The 16,193-nt window shown below is 40.8% G+C and overlaps 1 protein-coding gene across 1 annotated transcript in view; it reads left to right on the plus strand.

Annotated features, from left to right (window-relative positions):
* The first annotated feature begins 3,389 nt into the window (after window positions 1–3,389).
* Window positions 3,390–16,193, plus strand: part of LOC125465438 (serine/threonine-protein kinase N2-like) — a 53,682-nt gene continuing 40,878 nt past the window's right edge. The window contains exons 1-3 of the mRNA XM_048558965.2: window positions 3,390–3,499; window positions 5,646–5,946; window positions 13,188–13,342. Coding sequence (XP_048414922.2) covers window positions 3,479–3,499; window positions 5,646–5,946; window positions 13,188–13,342 — 477 coding nt within the window. The 5' untranslated portion in view covers window positions 3,390–3,478. The remainder of the gene's footprint in view (window positions 3,500–5,645; window positions 5,947–13,187; window positions 13,343–16,193) is intronic.

The raw sequence follows: 16,193 nt of genomic DNA on the forward strand, positions 1-16,193 counted from the left end.
TGAATCTATAGCTTCACTGCAGGTAGGGATTGACAGTTACACTGTGGTAATAGCACTGGAAAAGTAATCCTTTGCTCTGAGGATGTGTTCAATCTCACAATGGCACCTGTCGTAATCTATCATTCAATTAATACATTTGATTTAATAGCCAGCCTCAGTAATGGTGACCATAAAAATACCGTCGAATCTGGTTCATTAATGTCTTTGAGGAAAGGAAATTCGCCCTCTTTACCTTCTCTGGCCTAATATGACACTGCAGAGTAGTTGAATCGTACAGTCATAGACCTGTACAGTGTGGAAACAGACCCTTTGGTCCAACTCATCCATGCTGACCAGATATCCTAAATTAATGTAATCCCAGTTGCCACCATTTGGCCCATATCCCTCTAAACCTTTCCTATTCATGTACCCACCCAAATGCCTTTTAAATGTTATAATTGTACCAGACTCCATCACTTCTCCGGGCAGTTTATTCCATACACACACCACCCGCTGTGTGAAAATGTCCCCCCTCAGATCCCTTTTAAATCTTCCCCCTTTCACCTTAAGCTTATGCTTTCTAGTTTTGGACTCCATTATCCGTGGGAAAATACCTTGGCTGTTCACCTTATCTATGCCCCTCATGATTTTATAATCCTCTATAAGGTCACTCTCAGCCTCTGACACTCCAGGGACTACAGCCCCAGGCTATTCAGCCTCTCCTTATAGCTCAAACCTTCCAATCCTGGCACCATCCTTGTAAATTTTTTTTGAACCTTTTCAAGTTTCACAACATCCTTCTTATAGCAGGGAGGCCAGAATTAAATGCAGTATTCCAAAAGCTGCTTAACCAATGTCCTATATAGCCACAACATGACTTCCCAACTTCTTCACTCAATGCACTAACCAATAAAGGCAAGCATTCCAAATGCCTTTCCCATTATCCTATCAACCTATGACTCTACTTTCAAGGAACCATGAACCTACACTACAAGGACTCAGGTCAGCAATGCTCACCAGTGCCTTACCATTAAGTGTACAAGTCCTGCCCTGATTTGCCTTTCCAAAATGCATTTATCTAAGTTAAACTCCATCTGCAACTCCTCAGCCCACCTGCCCATCTGATCAAGGTCCCGCTGTACCATGAGGTAACCTTCATGGCTCGCCACTACAACACTAATTTTGGTGTCATCTGCAAATTTACTAAGCTTAATACCTCTCTGGAATGATATAATAAGCCATTCACTTCAAGGGCAATTAATGATTGTTAACAAATACAGGGATTGTCAGTGACCTCTATACTCCATGAAAGGATATAGAAAACAGTACTTCCATTTTTGACAAACCTCTAGTTGTGAAATACCCACCAATACCTCTCAAGACTACAGAGGTTTCAAAATTGTTCAGTGGGTCCATATTTTGAATGCTTGTTCTGAAGAAAGAAGGACAGTGTGTCCCAGCTTAAGATTTCTGAGACCATTGCGCAGTTCAGGAATTGAGGATATGTCGAATGCTGCTCACAATTTTATTACTTAATCTTCAATTTCAGTTGATTTTCAATGTAGCTCTTAATTAACTGTCCCTCACTAAAGAGGGGGTATTTTTGTCAGGCATTTTGATTCATGATAGTGGAACACTCAGTTTGTGTTTAAGAGATAACAAGATGTAGAGCTGGATGAACACAGCAGGCCAAGCAGCATCAAAGGACCAGGAAGGCTGACGTTTCAGGCCTAGACCCTTCTTCAGAAAGTTTGTGATAACACGGTGTGAAGCTGGATGAACACAGAGGCCAAGCAGCATCAGAGGAGCAGGAAAGCTTGATGTTTCGGGTCGGGGCTGTTCTTCAGAAATTAATTCAGAAAGTTTGTGTTTATTTTGGAGAAGTCATTTTGGACTCAGTGTTAAGTCTGATTCTCTCTTCACATATACTGCCAAACCTGCTGAGTTTCTCCAACAATTTCTGTTCTTATTGCCTAAAGAAAAATACTATTAGAACATAGAACAACACAGCGCAGAACAGGCCCTTCGGCCCTCGATGTTGTGCTGACCTGTGAACTAATCTAAGCCCATCCCCCTACACTATCCCATCATCATCATCCATATGCTTATCCAAGAACTGTTTAAATGCCCCTAATGTATTGATCAAGGAAATCTGAGATAAAGACAATACGTTCTAGAAAAACAGAGAATTACAGAAAATCTAATATGACCAGAACTTCAATTGTGCAAATTGTTCTTATTAACGCAAGACAAAAAGCCTAAACAAATGTATCATGTTTCACAAATATTCAACATGATTATTTATTTTTACTCTTATTAGCACAGCATCTCTCATGCTTTCCGTAAGAAAGGATACTTTTGCTGCTGGAGTGGGTAGCCAGGTGACGCCAAATATAAGGCAGTGATAATGGGAACTGCAGATGTTGGAGAATCCAAGATAACAAAGTGTGAAGCTGGATGAACACAGCAGGCCAAGCAGCATCTCAGGAGCACAAAAGCTGACGTTTCGGGCCTAGACCCTTCATCAGAGATGGGGTTGCGGAGAGGGAACTGGAATAAATAGGGCGAGAGGGGGAGGCGGACCGAAGATGGAGAGAAAACAAGATAGGTGGAGAGGAGAGTATAAGTGGGGAGGGGATAGGTCAGTCCAGGGAAGATGGACAGGTCAAGGAGGTGGGATGAGGTTAGTAGGTAGGAGATGGAGGTGCGGCTTGGTGTGGGAGGAAGGGATGGGTGAGAGGAAGAACAGGTTAGGGAGGCAGAGACAGGTTGGACTGGTTTTGTGATGCAGTGGGGGGGAGGGGAAGAACTGGGCTGGGTTGGGGAGCCACCTGAAGGTTGCAGGAACAGCAACTCATATTCCGCTTGGGAACCCTGCAGCCAATGGTATCAAGATAACAAAGTGTGGAGCTGGATGAACACAGCAGGCCAAGCAGCATCTCAGGAGCACAAAAGCTGACGTTTCGGGCCTAGACCCTTCATCAGAGAGGCCTTCATCAGAGAAACAACCTCAGCCAATGGTATCAATGTGGATTTCACAAGCTTCAAAATCTCGCCTTCCCCACTGCATCCCATCTGCGGTCCGCCTCCCCCCCTATTTATTCCAGTTCCCTCTCCCCATCCCCAACTTTGATGAGGGGTCTAGGCCCGAAACGTCAGCTTTTGTGCTCCTGAGATGCTGCTTGGCCTGCTGTGTTCATCCAGCCTCATAACTTTGTTATCTCAAATATAAAGCAGGTTTGCAACGACATCACGTACGCGAAGGTCCGCCCACAACCTTCTATTAGTTGGAAATGAGTGATTGACAGGTCGCATGTGGCAGCAGTTGTCCAATTAGCGAGTGGGGCGTGCTGCACCGAGGCGGGAGCGCGCGGGGTTTAAAAACATTTCAAGCGGCGTGTCCGTTAACGGCTCAACTGACTGAGGGGAAATAAATGGAGTAGGAATGACCAGACAGCATCATCCTTTCCGTGGAAAAAAATAAAGTTGCTGAGGCACGATGGCGGGGACTTGCAAACAGGTCAGGAAAAGTTACAAAACAAAATTGCTAGTGAAGCTCAACGAGTCAAAAAAAATCGCGAATCCGGTCCCGATGTTCCCTCACTCCATAAGAGGGAATCTCCCGGACAGAGTCCTATTCAAGGGCAGTATTTTTTTAAAAATACGCAGCATTCAAATTTCAGTATCAGTCGGTCGTGAGTTTGAGTCTTCATTCGAGACACATGGTACAACTTTCTAAAACGACGGCCTCTGGCGGAGGGTCAGCGCCGAGGGTGTGGGCACTGTCGAAGCGTGAGGGCTGAGGGATCGCTGCTCTGTTGGAGGGCCAGCGTTTCTAATACTTCACACCAAAGGTCTGACTGTGGTCATGTGTAAAAGAAATAGCTGTTTGTGCAGAGCAGAATTTTGGTTTGGTAGAATAGTGACTATGTTATTGAACTATGTTGGTGAGTCATCTTGAGGCCTGAGTTAATGATATACAGACAAGTGTTCAGAGTGCACTGTAATAATTTGTGTCTTGGCTAGTGGAAAAAAAATACTGGTAATGTTGACTATGAAGTTACTGGTTGGTATAGAAGATTGATTGTTGATATTGTGTTGGGAAGGATTCTTGCCATTGCCACTCATCTGTTGTGTATGTGACTCCAGACGCAGGACACAGTAAATATCCTCTTAAACTAGCCAAGCAAGCTGCTTAGTTGTTTGGGACTGACAAGAAGTGCTGACCTTTAGGTTATGTGTATGACCAGTAAACGCTTTTACTTAACGAATTGTGTGTTTCCTTGTGTGCAGCTAAATATCTATCCCTAAACCAATCTTTTCTTTCCAGAAAAATTATTTTGGCATTACCCACATCTCTGCAACTGTTGATAGGATCTTTCAGTTTTCATGCCAGTTTTCTTTGTTATAACAGTGACTGCAATTCAAACGCAATCTACTGGTTGTTGAATGCTTTCTATCATAAGATAGTGGAAATGGTGATAGAAATACAAGTACCAAACTATTTGAAATACCACTATAGAATTGGCAGCACCTGTGAAGAGAGGAACAGAATTAATGTTTCGGATCCATTGACCTTTCTTTAGAAGGAATGCATATATTTATTTTACTCACCTGATGCCTTACTAGGCCTGAGGAAATTAAAACTTTCCAAAATGTTTAATAGACCATGGTTGAGATGTTGTGACTGTTTAGGCTAAATGTTCAGGGAAGCAAGTGGCTTAAGCCACTTGTTTGTTCCTGTTTTTTTTCTCTGGGGAAAATAGCTCAGATTTTTGTTCTAATTTGAAAGTTAGTCAGAATAATCAAATGGGGCAATGCAGAAAGCCAGCAAAAACTGAGCAGTTCCTGAAAGAGATGACTCAAATTATACAGCACTTAATGCAGGCTAATTTTTGGGAACAGTTTGTTTTTAATAAAACTTTTGAAGGGAATGTGGTAAGTGTAACCATACCACAACTGAATGATGTAATGAATTGGAATTATCACTAGTAACTTTAGTGACATAAAACACAGGAAATGGGAATAGGAACATTTTAATATCTTGGCTTGTTCTAACTGAAATAATTTGACCAAGATAACAACTTAAAATCAATTCAGTTTAGCTATTAAAAGTTAGCTATCAAGCTTGGAGTCTTTTTAAGGCATTTGATCTACAGTAGATTATTGATCCATTTGTTGCCAACTTTGGCTCACTAGCAAAAACAAGAATTGCTGGACAAACTTCTGTATGGCTCTGAAGAAGGGTCACAGGATGTAAAACATTGACTCTGTATTCTCTCCATAGATGCTGCCAGGCTTGCTGAGTTTATCTAGCAATTTCTGTTTTAATTCATTTCATATCTCCTGCATTTGTAGTTCTTTGTTTTCCTTGATAATACCCAGTCTATGTTGAAAGGACTTAGTGAAAGAACAAACCAGGATATGACCATGTAATCTAGCTAGTCTTTGAAGCAGGGCTAATGTTGTTTAGTTGCATTTTCAGAAGCTTTGTCTTTCTGACCAGATGCCATATTAAACCAAGCCTTTTTAGTCAAAAGCTAATAGAATATTTCAAAGTTCAACTGCTATTGTTGTTGTTACAAGTGCTGCAGTAAATCACTAAATGTTGCAATTTTATCTGCTGTCATAATGAAAATAAGTAACCATTCATCTAATTTATCTAGAGCAATTCCTACCAGCTGTTGATCAACCAGAGGCTGGACCTGGAAGAGGGAGCTGATCTCTTGGATCCAGATATGCAACAAAAACTTGATGAAGTAAAAGATCTGATTCGCCGCGAAATACAAAAGGAGCTAAAAATCAAAGAGGGAACGGAGAACTTGCGCAAAGTGACAACGGATAAGAAAAATCTGGCACATGTGGAAAGCATTTTGAAAACCTCAAATCGCAAATTGAAACGTCTGCATTGGGAACTTCAGGAGCTGAATGCACGAATTATGATCACAGACAGGGACAGTCAGGGAGGTGAGTGCAACTTGCAGCTGAATGTTGGATAAGAAGACCTAAGCCTTTATGTGGAGCTAAAACATTAGGTATATGACTCTACAAAAACTGATTTTTTTAAAAAAATTAGAATGTAGCTTAGTATTGAAATGTTCATTTTTCAAGCTCCTTTCCACAGTCTTAGTGATAATTTCTTGATTCACCTGTTGATCTTTCTGGGGCTAGGGAAATAAATTTTACTCTTTCACTAGTTCACAGGCTAGATTCATCACCCAGTTTGCTACATATATGTGGTAAGTACTTTGAGCTTGGCCAATGAAGATGCCACAGTAAGTGTCTCAGATCCTGAACCAGAAGCAAAATAAAATTATCAAGAATTCCTGCTCCTGATCACTTTTTGAACCTCTTGCTGAAAAGTGCACACGCAAGCAGGTTTAACTATTTAAGTCCCAAGTTTGTTTCTCCATGTTAAAAACTGCTGACTTTAGGATCTCACAGCTCACTTGAATAATTGACGGAAGTACCTACAGTATATGAAAATTATACGCAGCAATGTTGCGAGAGGAAATTTTAAAAAGGACACGGTAAATGAACCAACCGTATCTAATTGTGAAGAAGAACCCAATGACCAGATAGACTTATTGGAGATTAGGTAACTGTGATGGTAGAAGAATTGCTTTTGTTGAATTGAGAAATGTTTGCAAACACTTATCTTGTATATGGTTCTTTAAGGTGATTTCATGAAATTGTAGAATCCCTACAGTGTGGAAAGAGGCCATTCAGCCCATTGAGTTTGTACCAAACCTCCAAAAAGCATCCCACCTGGCTTTAGTACCTGAGGAGATGCTATGGCGCTGAATGTTTTGCGATCATCAGTAAACATCCTCACTTCTGATGGAAGGTGGTTGTGCCTACAACACTGCCCTGAAGAACTCCTGCTGAGAAGTCCTGAGATGACTGAGCTCCAACAGCTATAACTATATATTTTCCTATGTGGCATGTATGATTCCAACCAGAAGAGAGTCTGCCCACCAATACCCATTAGTTCAAGTATTGCTAGGGCTCTTGATGCCTCATTCGGTCAAATGTGGCTTTGATATCAAGGGTTGTTGCACTCACTGTTACCTCTGGAATTCAGCTTTTTTGTCCTTGTTTGAACCCAGGCTGTAATGTGGTCAGGAGCTGAGTGGCCCTGGGGGAACACAAACTGAGTACTAACGAGCAGGCGCTGCTTGACAGTAATGTGTTTGATCACTTTTTACAGATGATTGATAGACTGAGAGAACGGTAATTGGCTGGGTTTAATATGTCCTGTACAGAAAAAAACAGGACAAACCTGGGCAATTTTCCACATTGTCGGGTAGGTACAATGTTGTAACTGTACTGGAACAGCTTGGCTGGAGGAGCAACAAGTTCTGGAGCTCAAACTTTCAGTACTACTGCTGAAATATTGTTAGGGACCATAAACTGTGCAGAATTAAATGCCTCTAACAGTTTCTTGACTTTATTTATTTCTTTTCAAAATTCATCTGACGAATGAAGGTGTCACTGGCTGAGCCAGCATTTACAGTCCATCCCTAATTGCCCAGAGGGAAGTTAAGAGTAAACCGCAGTGTGGTCTGGACTCACAGGTAGGCCAGATCAGTTAAGGCTGGGAGTTTCCTTCTCTGAAAGATATTAGTGAGCCAGATGGATTTTTCCTGGACAAAAGATTCTTGGTCATCATTAGACTCTTGATTCCAGACATTTATTGAATTCTAATTTCACTATCTACTGTGGGAGGGGGGATTTGAACACAGGTCCCCAAGATGTTACCATTATCTGGATCTATCTCGATTAACAGTCCAGCAATAATATCACTAGGCCATCATCTTCCCCTATCACAAGGACTGAATCAAATTGCCTGAAGTCTGGCATTTGTCTTTTGGAGGAGGATCATCCACTTGGCAATCTTCAGCCAGAAGTGCCATGAATGTTTGAGCTTTATCTGTTGCACTGATGTGTTGAGCTCTTCTTTCTTCAAGGACAGTGATACTTGTGGAGCCACCTTCTCCAATGAGTTGTTTAATTGTCCAACACCATTCATGACTGGATATGGCAGGGCTGCAGAGCTTAGATCTGATCCATTGGTTTTGGGATCACTTGCTGTTTGGCATGCAAGTAGCTCTGTTTGGTAGCTTCACCAGGTTGACACCTCATTTTTTAGGTATACATAATGCTATTCCTGGCATGTTCTCCTGCATTGCCCATCGGACAAGGGTCGATCCCCTGGTGTGGTGGTTTTGGTTGAGTGGGGGATATGTCAAGCCATTAGTGTGAAGATTATGCTGCAGAAAAATTCTGCTGCTGTAATGGCCCACAGTGTTTCATGGATGCCCAGTCTTGAGTTGCTAGATCTGTTTGATGTTTATCCCATTTTGGCACAGTGATAATGCCATGCAGCATTTTTGGAGGCTATTCACAATGTGAGGGCTTCATCTCCACAAAAGCACTGTATGGTGGTCACTCTCACTGTCATGATCTGATGCATTGGCAGCGATGAAGTCAAATATGTTTTTCCCTCCCTTGTTGATTCTCTCACCACCTGCTGCAGACCAAACCTAGCAGCTTTGCCATTTAGGACCTGACCTGCTTGTTCAGTAGTGCTGGTACCAAGTCACTCTTGGTGGTGGACATTGAAATCCCCCACCCAGAGTGCACTTGTGCCCTTTCCATCCTCAGTGCTTCCTCCAAGTGTTTAACATGGAGGGATTCTGATTCATCAGCCAAGGGAGGATGGAACATGGTAATCAGAAGGTTTCCTTGCCCACGTTTAACCTAAAACCTTGAGACTTCATTCAGTCTGGAGCTACCTCTGCTAGGTCTGTCTTGCCGGGAAGACAGAACTGATCCAGTGATGGTGGTATCTGAGATTTTTCTGTATGATTCCATGAATATGACTATGTCAGGCTGTTGCTTGACAGCTTCCCCAGTTCTGCCACCATCATCCAGATGTTAGTAAGGAGGATTTTGCAGAGTCAACAGGGCTGTTTCTGCTGTTGTCTTTCTCAGTGTCTTGATTGATGCCGGGCAACTGTCCAGTTGCATTCTTTGTTGAGATTTTGTAACAAAGACTTATGCTGGAAGATATGAAGAACATTAGTGAGCCAGATGGTTTTTTTCTAACAGTTGACATTGGTTTCATGGTCACTGATAGATTCTTGATTTTCAGAATTTTAAAAACGGAATTAAGATTCCACCATCTGGCGTGGCAGGACTTGAACCTGGGCCCCCAGAGCATTAGCTGAGTTTCTGGATTAATAATCTAGGGATAATACCACTTTACTATTGCCTTTCGTTAGCATTGTTTGAGGATTGGTTAACTCACAGAAGACAAGAGTTGGGAAGACAACTAGTGGACCTAGCACCTCAACAGTTTATTATTCATGCTGATGATTTAAGGATGGGGTAGGAGCGTAATATATTTAAATTTGCTGACAATACAAAAATCATCTTGAGGGCATGTTGCAATAATAGCATAAGAAGCAAAATAAGAGAATATAGGTCGAGAGAGCGTTAAAAACTCAGCAGATGGAGTTTAATGGAGCAAGGTGAGAGATCATGCACTTTTCCAATTGTAAAGAAGAATCAAAAGGCAGACAACTATTTTAAGTAGAAATTTGAGATGCAGTGAAGGGAATCTAGGTGTTCTTGTACACAAAACACACTGAATTGGCATACAGGTGTACCAAGTGATTCAGGCAAATGAAATTTTGCCATTTCTATAGAACATTACAGCACAGTACTGGCCCTTCGGCCCTTGATGTTGTGCCGACCTGTCATACCTGTTGCCAGGTCTTTGAGTTTTAAAAATAGGGAAGTGTTGTTACAGCTGTATAGGGCAGAAGTGAGGCCACACCTGGAGTTCAGTCTGCAGTTTTGGGACCTGTATTTAATTTAGGATGCCCTGGCAATGTAGACAGCTCCAAAGAGTATTGCCAGACTGATTACTGTGGATCAGGATAGATGTGGAGATACTGGTGTTGGACTGGGGTGGACACCATCTGAAGTTACACGAGACTAGGTTATAGCCCAGCAGGTTTACTTGAAATCTCCAGCTTTTGGATTGTAGTGCCTTTTGTCAGGTGAAATGAGGGAGAGCACATAGACACAGAATTTTATAGGCAGAGAGGTCAAAACGCCATACAAATGATGTGAGTAGAGTGTCGCATTGTAAGTCTCGGCAGGTGATCAAAATTGTCAGATGGTGTAACAGCTGAATAACAAGTGAAGGAATGAGCTAAATCCAATTTAAATGAGGCAGATTTTTTTAACAAAATAAAAATAAGGTGGTGTTGGAGACAAACCGAATGACTAGAATAACATGATAGGTAGAAGAGTCATATGCTGAGGGTCTAACTATAAGAATGGGATACAATGCTCAACTCGTCGATCACCAGTTCCAACATTCAACAGTGGCAAAACTGCAGTGACCTCCTCGGAGGATAGACACAGGATACGACCAACAGAGTACCCTTCGTCCAGTACTTCCCCAGAGTAGAGAAGCTACACCATGCTCTTCGCAGCCTTCAGCATGTCATTGATGAAAAGCATCTTGTGAAGATCTTCCCCACACTTTCACTTCTTGCCTTCAAACAAGCACTAAACCTTAAACAGACCATCTTTTGCAGCACACTACCCAAACTTCAGGACAACATCAACCATGCAACCCTGCCTTGGCAGCCTCTGCAAGACATGTCAGATCATTTTGTTATGGATACTACCATCACACATGGGAACACCACCCACCATGTGCACAGCAGATGTTTATGTGACTTGGTCAAAGTTGTCTATCTCAAATGCTGCCAGCAAGGATACCCTGAGGCATGGTATATTAGGAAAACTATGGCAATGGATGAATGGACCCTGCGTAACATGAATGTTCCCTTCCAGTCAGGGAACATTTCAGCCATCAAAGATGTTCAGCCTCTAATCTTCAGGTAAGCGTCTTCCAAGGCGGTCTTCAAGATGCACAACAATGCAGAATCACCAAGCAGAAACTGATAGCTAAGTTCCGTACCCATGAAGACATCCTCAGCTACGAACTTGGGTTCCTGTTGAGCTTTATGTAACCTCGTCGTGCTGCTCTGTATTTGTAAAATCTTCCTTGCTGTCCTGATATGACTCCCCCACCTTGATTAAATTATGATCTCTCTATCTTAAGTAATTCAAGACTGTACAAACTAATTATTACTTTGGTTAGACCCTCAGCATGTGACTGTTGTACCTATCATCATGTTATTCCAGCCACTGGTTTGTCTCCAGTACCACCTTATTCTTAATTTTTGTAATTATCTCCCGACCTCATTTAATCAGATTATACGTCATTCCTTCACTTGTTATTCAGCTGTTGACACTACTCATACTGTCTGATGGTCTTGATCACCTGCAGAGATTTATTTGACAGTCCAGCCACACCATTTGTGTGATCTTTTGATCTCTCTGCCTATAAATTCTGTGCCTGCCTGCTTCTCTCTCTCTACACCAAAGAGCTATGCTTCAAAAGCTTGTGATTTCAAATAAACCTGGTGTTGTGTGACTTCTGACATTGTCCTGACTTAAGAAATGCTAAACAGATTAGGCTTTCATTCATTTAGAGTTTAGAAGAATGCGGGTCATTGGGTCAAAATCCTAGAATTCCTTGAGCTGTAATGTGGGCCTACCCACATCATATGGGTGACAGGTGTTTGAGGAGGCAGGTAACCATCACCTTTTTCAAGGGCAACCTGGAGCAGGCAATAAATGGTCAGCCAGTGTCATCCACGTCACAGGAGTGAATATTTTGTTATTATGATATAAAATGTTATTAAAATACACAAATTTCTGAGAGGGGCTTGATTGGAAAAATGCTTCCACTAGTGAAGGGATTTCAACCTGGGAGCCATAGTGAAGGAATAAAGGGACATTCTCATTTAAGACCAAAAGTGAAAGAATTTCTTGTCTCAGAGGGTATTGAATGTCTTGAAGGGACCCCAGGCACTAGTAGAGGCTAGAACACTGAAAGCATTTGAAGAGGAAGTAGGTAGTTTGTGTTTTTAATTTTAGGGAGTCAAAGGCTTCAATGAGGAGTTGAAGCTTGGGGGAGATCAGCCATGATCTTGTTGAATAGTTTGCTCCTTTTTTTTTTTAAATGTTCTTTAACCCCTGTTACTCTTTATACAATCTATGCAGCAGTTCTTCTGTGTGTTTTTTTAAAAAACACACTAGATACACACTTTACTCAATAAAATTTGTAACGGTATTGATAATATTTTTCAGACCTTGGTCCAAAAAGGCAAAACAAAATCACCCAATTTTACTACTGCTACCAGTGATATGAGTGATGATTACCAATAGTGATTTGTGAGTAACAATGAGGGTACTGCATGCCATTCTAAAGCTTATTCACTATTTCATTTTGTTTTATGCTATGACAGTTTGTGATCTATCTGCGGTAAGCTCAATATGACTGCAATAAGAGTAATGAGTAAGAGTTTACTTGGTTCCTAAAATGCTGCAAAAATGTGTTTTGGAAACGTTAATCAAAACAATTATTGGTCCATTGTTCTGCTTAGCTTAGGTTTATAAATGTTACATGGTCCTCCTGTCGAATTGAGTTGTGCTATTATGCTGAAACATTCTGCCAATCATAAAAGAATGATGGTTGGTGAAGCATAAGGGGACGTTCTACATGAAAAATCTACTGTTGGGTTATCTCAAATGAGCAGTAATGAAAGGATGACTAATACAGTGGGGAACTAAGAACTATCTAAACTCTTTTATGTGGAAAATGTATGCACTTTTTCATTTGAAAGCAAACTTGCTTTGCACCCTCAACTTCTCTAAACATTTCCCATACAATGTTTTACTCTGATGTACGATGAAGTGGAATAAATAGGGAAAAACAGACTAATTTATCGGTTTTGTCATGTAGGTTGAACACAATACCGGGCAAGCTCCCACAAGAATTCCTTGCTCTTTTTTTTAAATGAGATCCTATCCATCTGAATGCCTATAATGAACATACATTGTAGTTTAGTCAATGACTGTAACAATGCAACACCTGCTAAAACATAATTTTGAAAGTTGGATACCGTGCAATTGAATTTATAGAAATATGAATTAAACAAGGTGACTGGCTCAGTGGAGGCCAGTAAGTTCTTTGACCTCCTTTTATTTTCGAATCGAGATTAATAGTCAACAAGTTTAGAGAACCCAGAGTTTCTGTTCTTTAATATCCCCAGATTTTGGAATGTCTCCAGACCCCCGTTGCTGGGAGCAGTGTCTAACTCCGCTCAGCAGTCGAATCACTGCTCTGAAGAGACAGCTAAATATTGAAATGAAGGTTAAGCAGGGGGCTGAAAACATGATCCAGATGTATTCAAATAGACCATCCAAGGTAAGATCTCGATGTTCCACCTTTGCCAGACATGAGGATTTTAGGGCAGATATATACTGTGTTAGAAAGAGCATTGCAGAAATTGCATACACTTCGATCTAAGGTTTTAGAGTAGGTTTGTAGCTCGATACTCTTTGTTCTTACGCACGTCCACTGAGGTTCCTACTTAGCTTTGTCTCTTTTAGTAGCTCTAAAGTTTGGGATTTGATGGAAAGATTTTGTTGAATAGTGCAGGATTTGACTTAAGCACAAAAATGGATTTAGTTAGACAACTTACAATAAAACAGCAATAATCTGGAAGCAGTCTGATGTCTAAGGCTTAGAAGGAAGGAAGCTACTGGAAGCAAAAGTCAAATCTGAAATTAGTTCAATATAATTGTGGTCATCTAATTTCTGATTTTATTCGCTTGGAGTGTGAAAAGATTTGTTTCAAAGTGATCACGTTTAATTTTGTATGAACTTTTGAAAAATTAGCATCAAAATAATTAAAGTTGCATAGCTACTAAATCATATATAATAGAGTAATTGACAATAAAAAAAGATGTGATATAATGCACTTAAAGATTAAAGGTCTTTTGTAGTCACTCTCAATGTCTTAGATCGGCCAAATGTTAATGTTTACCTTCTATGAGGACGCACCTGGCCTTTGTACTGTTTTCTGACAGTGATTCAGCACTATGGAAAAAAGTTCAGTGTGCCAAGCTACCAGATATCAGCACTGTAACACTTCTTTTGTGACTATACTTGTTGCTCTTTCCTCATGCCAGAGTCTGATCTACTAAAGTGATGTTATGACATGGGGACAGTCGAGCCGTATCAGCCTTTCTACTGATATATTCGCAACACAGTAAGCTATTTAAGATGCCCAGTAATTATTTCGATGATTCCTAATCAGACATTTTAATAACCAATCCCAGACTTCTTGAATAATTCATAGTTACATTAAGAAACATTAATGGATAATTTGTATCTGAACAAAAACCTTAATGATTTACTAAATATATGACTTTTCCAGGAAAAATTAAACAAGATCACTTAATTAACGTGTTTACTTTTAAACCCAATTCTTCTCAATCAGGCAGACAAAGAAAACGGTAAATTTAAGTGGTAAATAAAAGAAATAACAAAACTGGCCGGATTGCTTAAATGGTTTTCACGATGTCTTGTCTCACAGGTATAGATGTGGACTGAGAGATAGTAGGAACTGCAGATGCTGGAGGATCTGAGATAACAAGATGTGGGAAATTAGGCAGAAGCTTTCACATCTTCATGCTGTGTCGGCATCAGTCAGAAGCTGCTTTACAGAAAACATTGGTTTTTAACCAATGGAAAAACATTGGAACTATGTCAACTCTGGTCCTGCCTGAATCTGAATGTCTTTTCCCAAGGTCTCCATTACCATTCAATATCTGCCATCTGAATATAGGGTCTCTTCCAGACTTGGTGGGATCATTTCTCAGGTATTGACCTCGTAAATGGCCAGCCTCTGCTATCTGGTTAAACACAATGTTTCTCCAAAAGTTGCTGTATCTGTAAGAACTCTTAATCAAGAACCGGCCTGCAATTAATCTCCAGGCCTGGCTTCAGCTGTCTTAAAGCCCACAAGTCATTTTCAGTTCATAATTCCTAGTTCACAGCTCTAAATCACAATTGATAAATGAATAAACGTAAGGAAAAAATCAGCATTGGTTCTAATAGTGAGCAGATTTAGTGATTGAGAGCAGTAATGATTTTAACCACATTAATGCATCTGCCCATTTCACCATGTGGTCTTGGGATTAAACTTAAACTGCTTTCCCTATTTCTAAATGTGAAAATGCCTGCAACAATGATCAGGAGCTTCATTGTTTAGGGCCATTGAGCAAAGGCTTTTCACTTCTCTCTTGGGCATTGGACGTCGTGTAGAGAAGTTCACTCGGCCCATACCGGGTATGGACGGATTTGTCTTACGAGGAGAGGTTCAGTAGGTTGGGCCTTTCCTAATCTGAATTTAGAAGATTGATAGGCAATAGTGTTGAAACATGAGATTCTTGAGGAACTTAACAGGATAGATGTGGAAGGGTTCTTTTCCAGAGTGGGAGAGTCAAGGATGAGAGGGCACAATCTTCAGAAGAAGTCACATGTTTATGATAAATGAGGAAGACTTTCTCCTCGGTGAGTAATGAATCTGTGAAGTTCTTAGTAAAGGGCTGTCAAGCTGGGTCCTGAAGTATGTTCCAGGTTGAGAAGGACTGTGGTTTTTAGTCAAAAGTTAGAGGAGAAGACAGGAATGTGGAGTTGAGGATGATCAGTTCAGCCGCGATCTCGTTGAATAGTGGAACTGACTTGATGGGCTAAATTTTGCTCCTACATCTTATTCTAGTTTAACTCCACTATAAACAGATGTCCAGTCACAGAAATAGCCCTGTATCATCACCATCGTCTTCTTGCCTCTCCGTCAGGTTTTGATCCAACATGCCATTTTGTTTTAGGTCTCTCAGGTTCTTAAGATTCCTCATGGCAGATCACTTATCAAAATCCTTTGTTCTGGTAGACCACATCAAATGTTTTGCACTCATCAACATTCCTGATTGTCTCCTCAAATTTATCAAATGACCTTCCCTGTTCCAGATTCATCCTGACTATTCCTGATTGATCTGTTGTCTGGCAGATATATTCTATCCCTCAGAAGTCTTTCTAATAACTTCACTATAGTGGTTAAATTGACTAGAATTCCCTTGTCTACTCCCGCCCCTTATTTAAATAACAAGGTTAGCAGTCCTTTTTACTAACCCCACTACATTTTTCCAATCTAGCTACATGTTTCTTCTGTTTTCCAGACTTGTATATGCACATTTTAACTTCAAATTCC

This window comes from Stegostoma tigrinum, chromosome 29 (genome assembly GCF_030684315.1).
Source record: "Stegostoma tigrinum isolate sSteTig4 chromosome 29, sSteTig4.hap1, whole genome shotgun sequence".
NCBI classification, from domain to species: domain Eukaryota; kingdom Metazoa; phylum Chordata; class Chondrichthyes; order Orectolobiformes; family Stegostomatidae; genus Stegostoma; species Stegostoma tigrinum.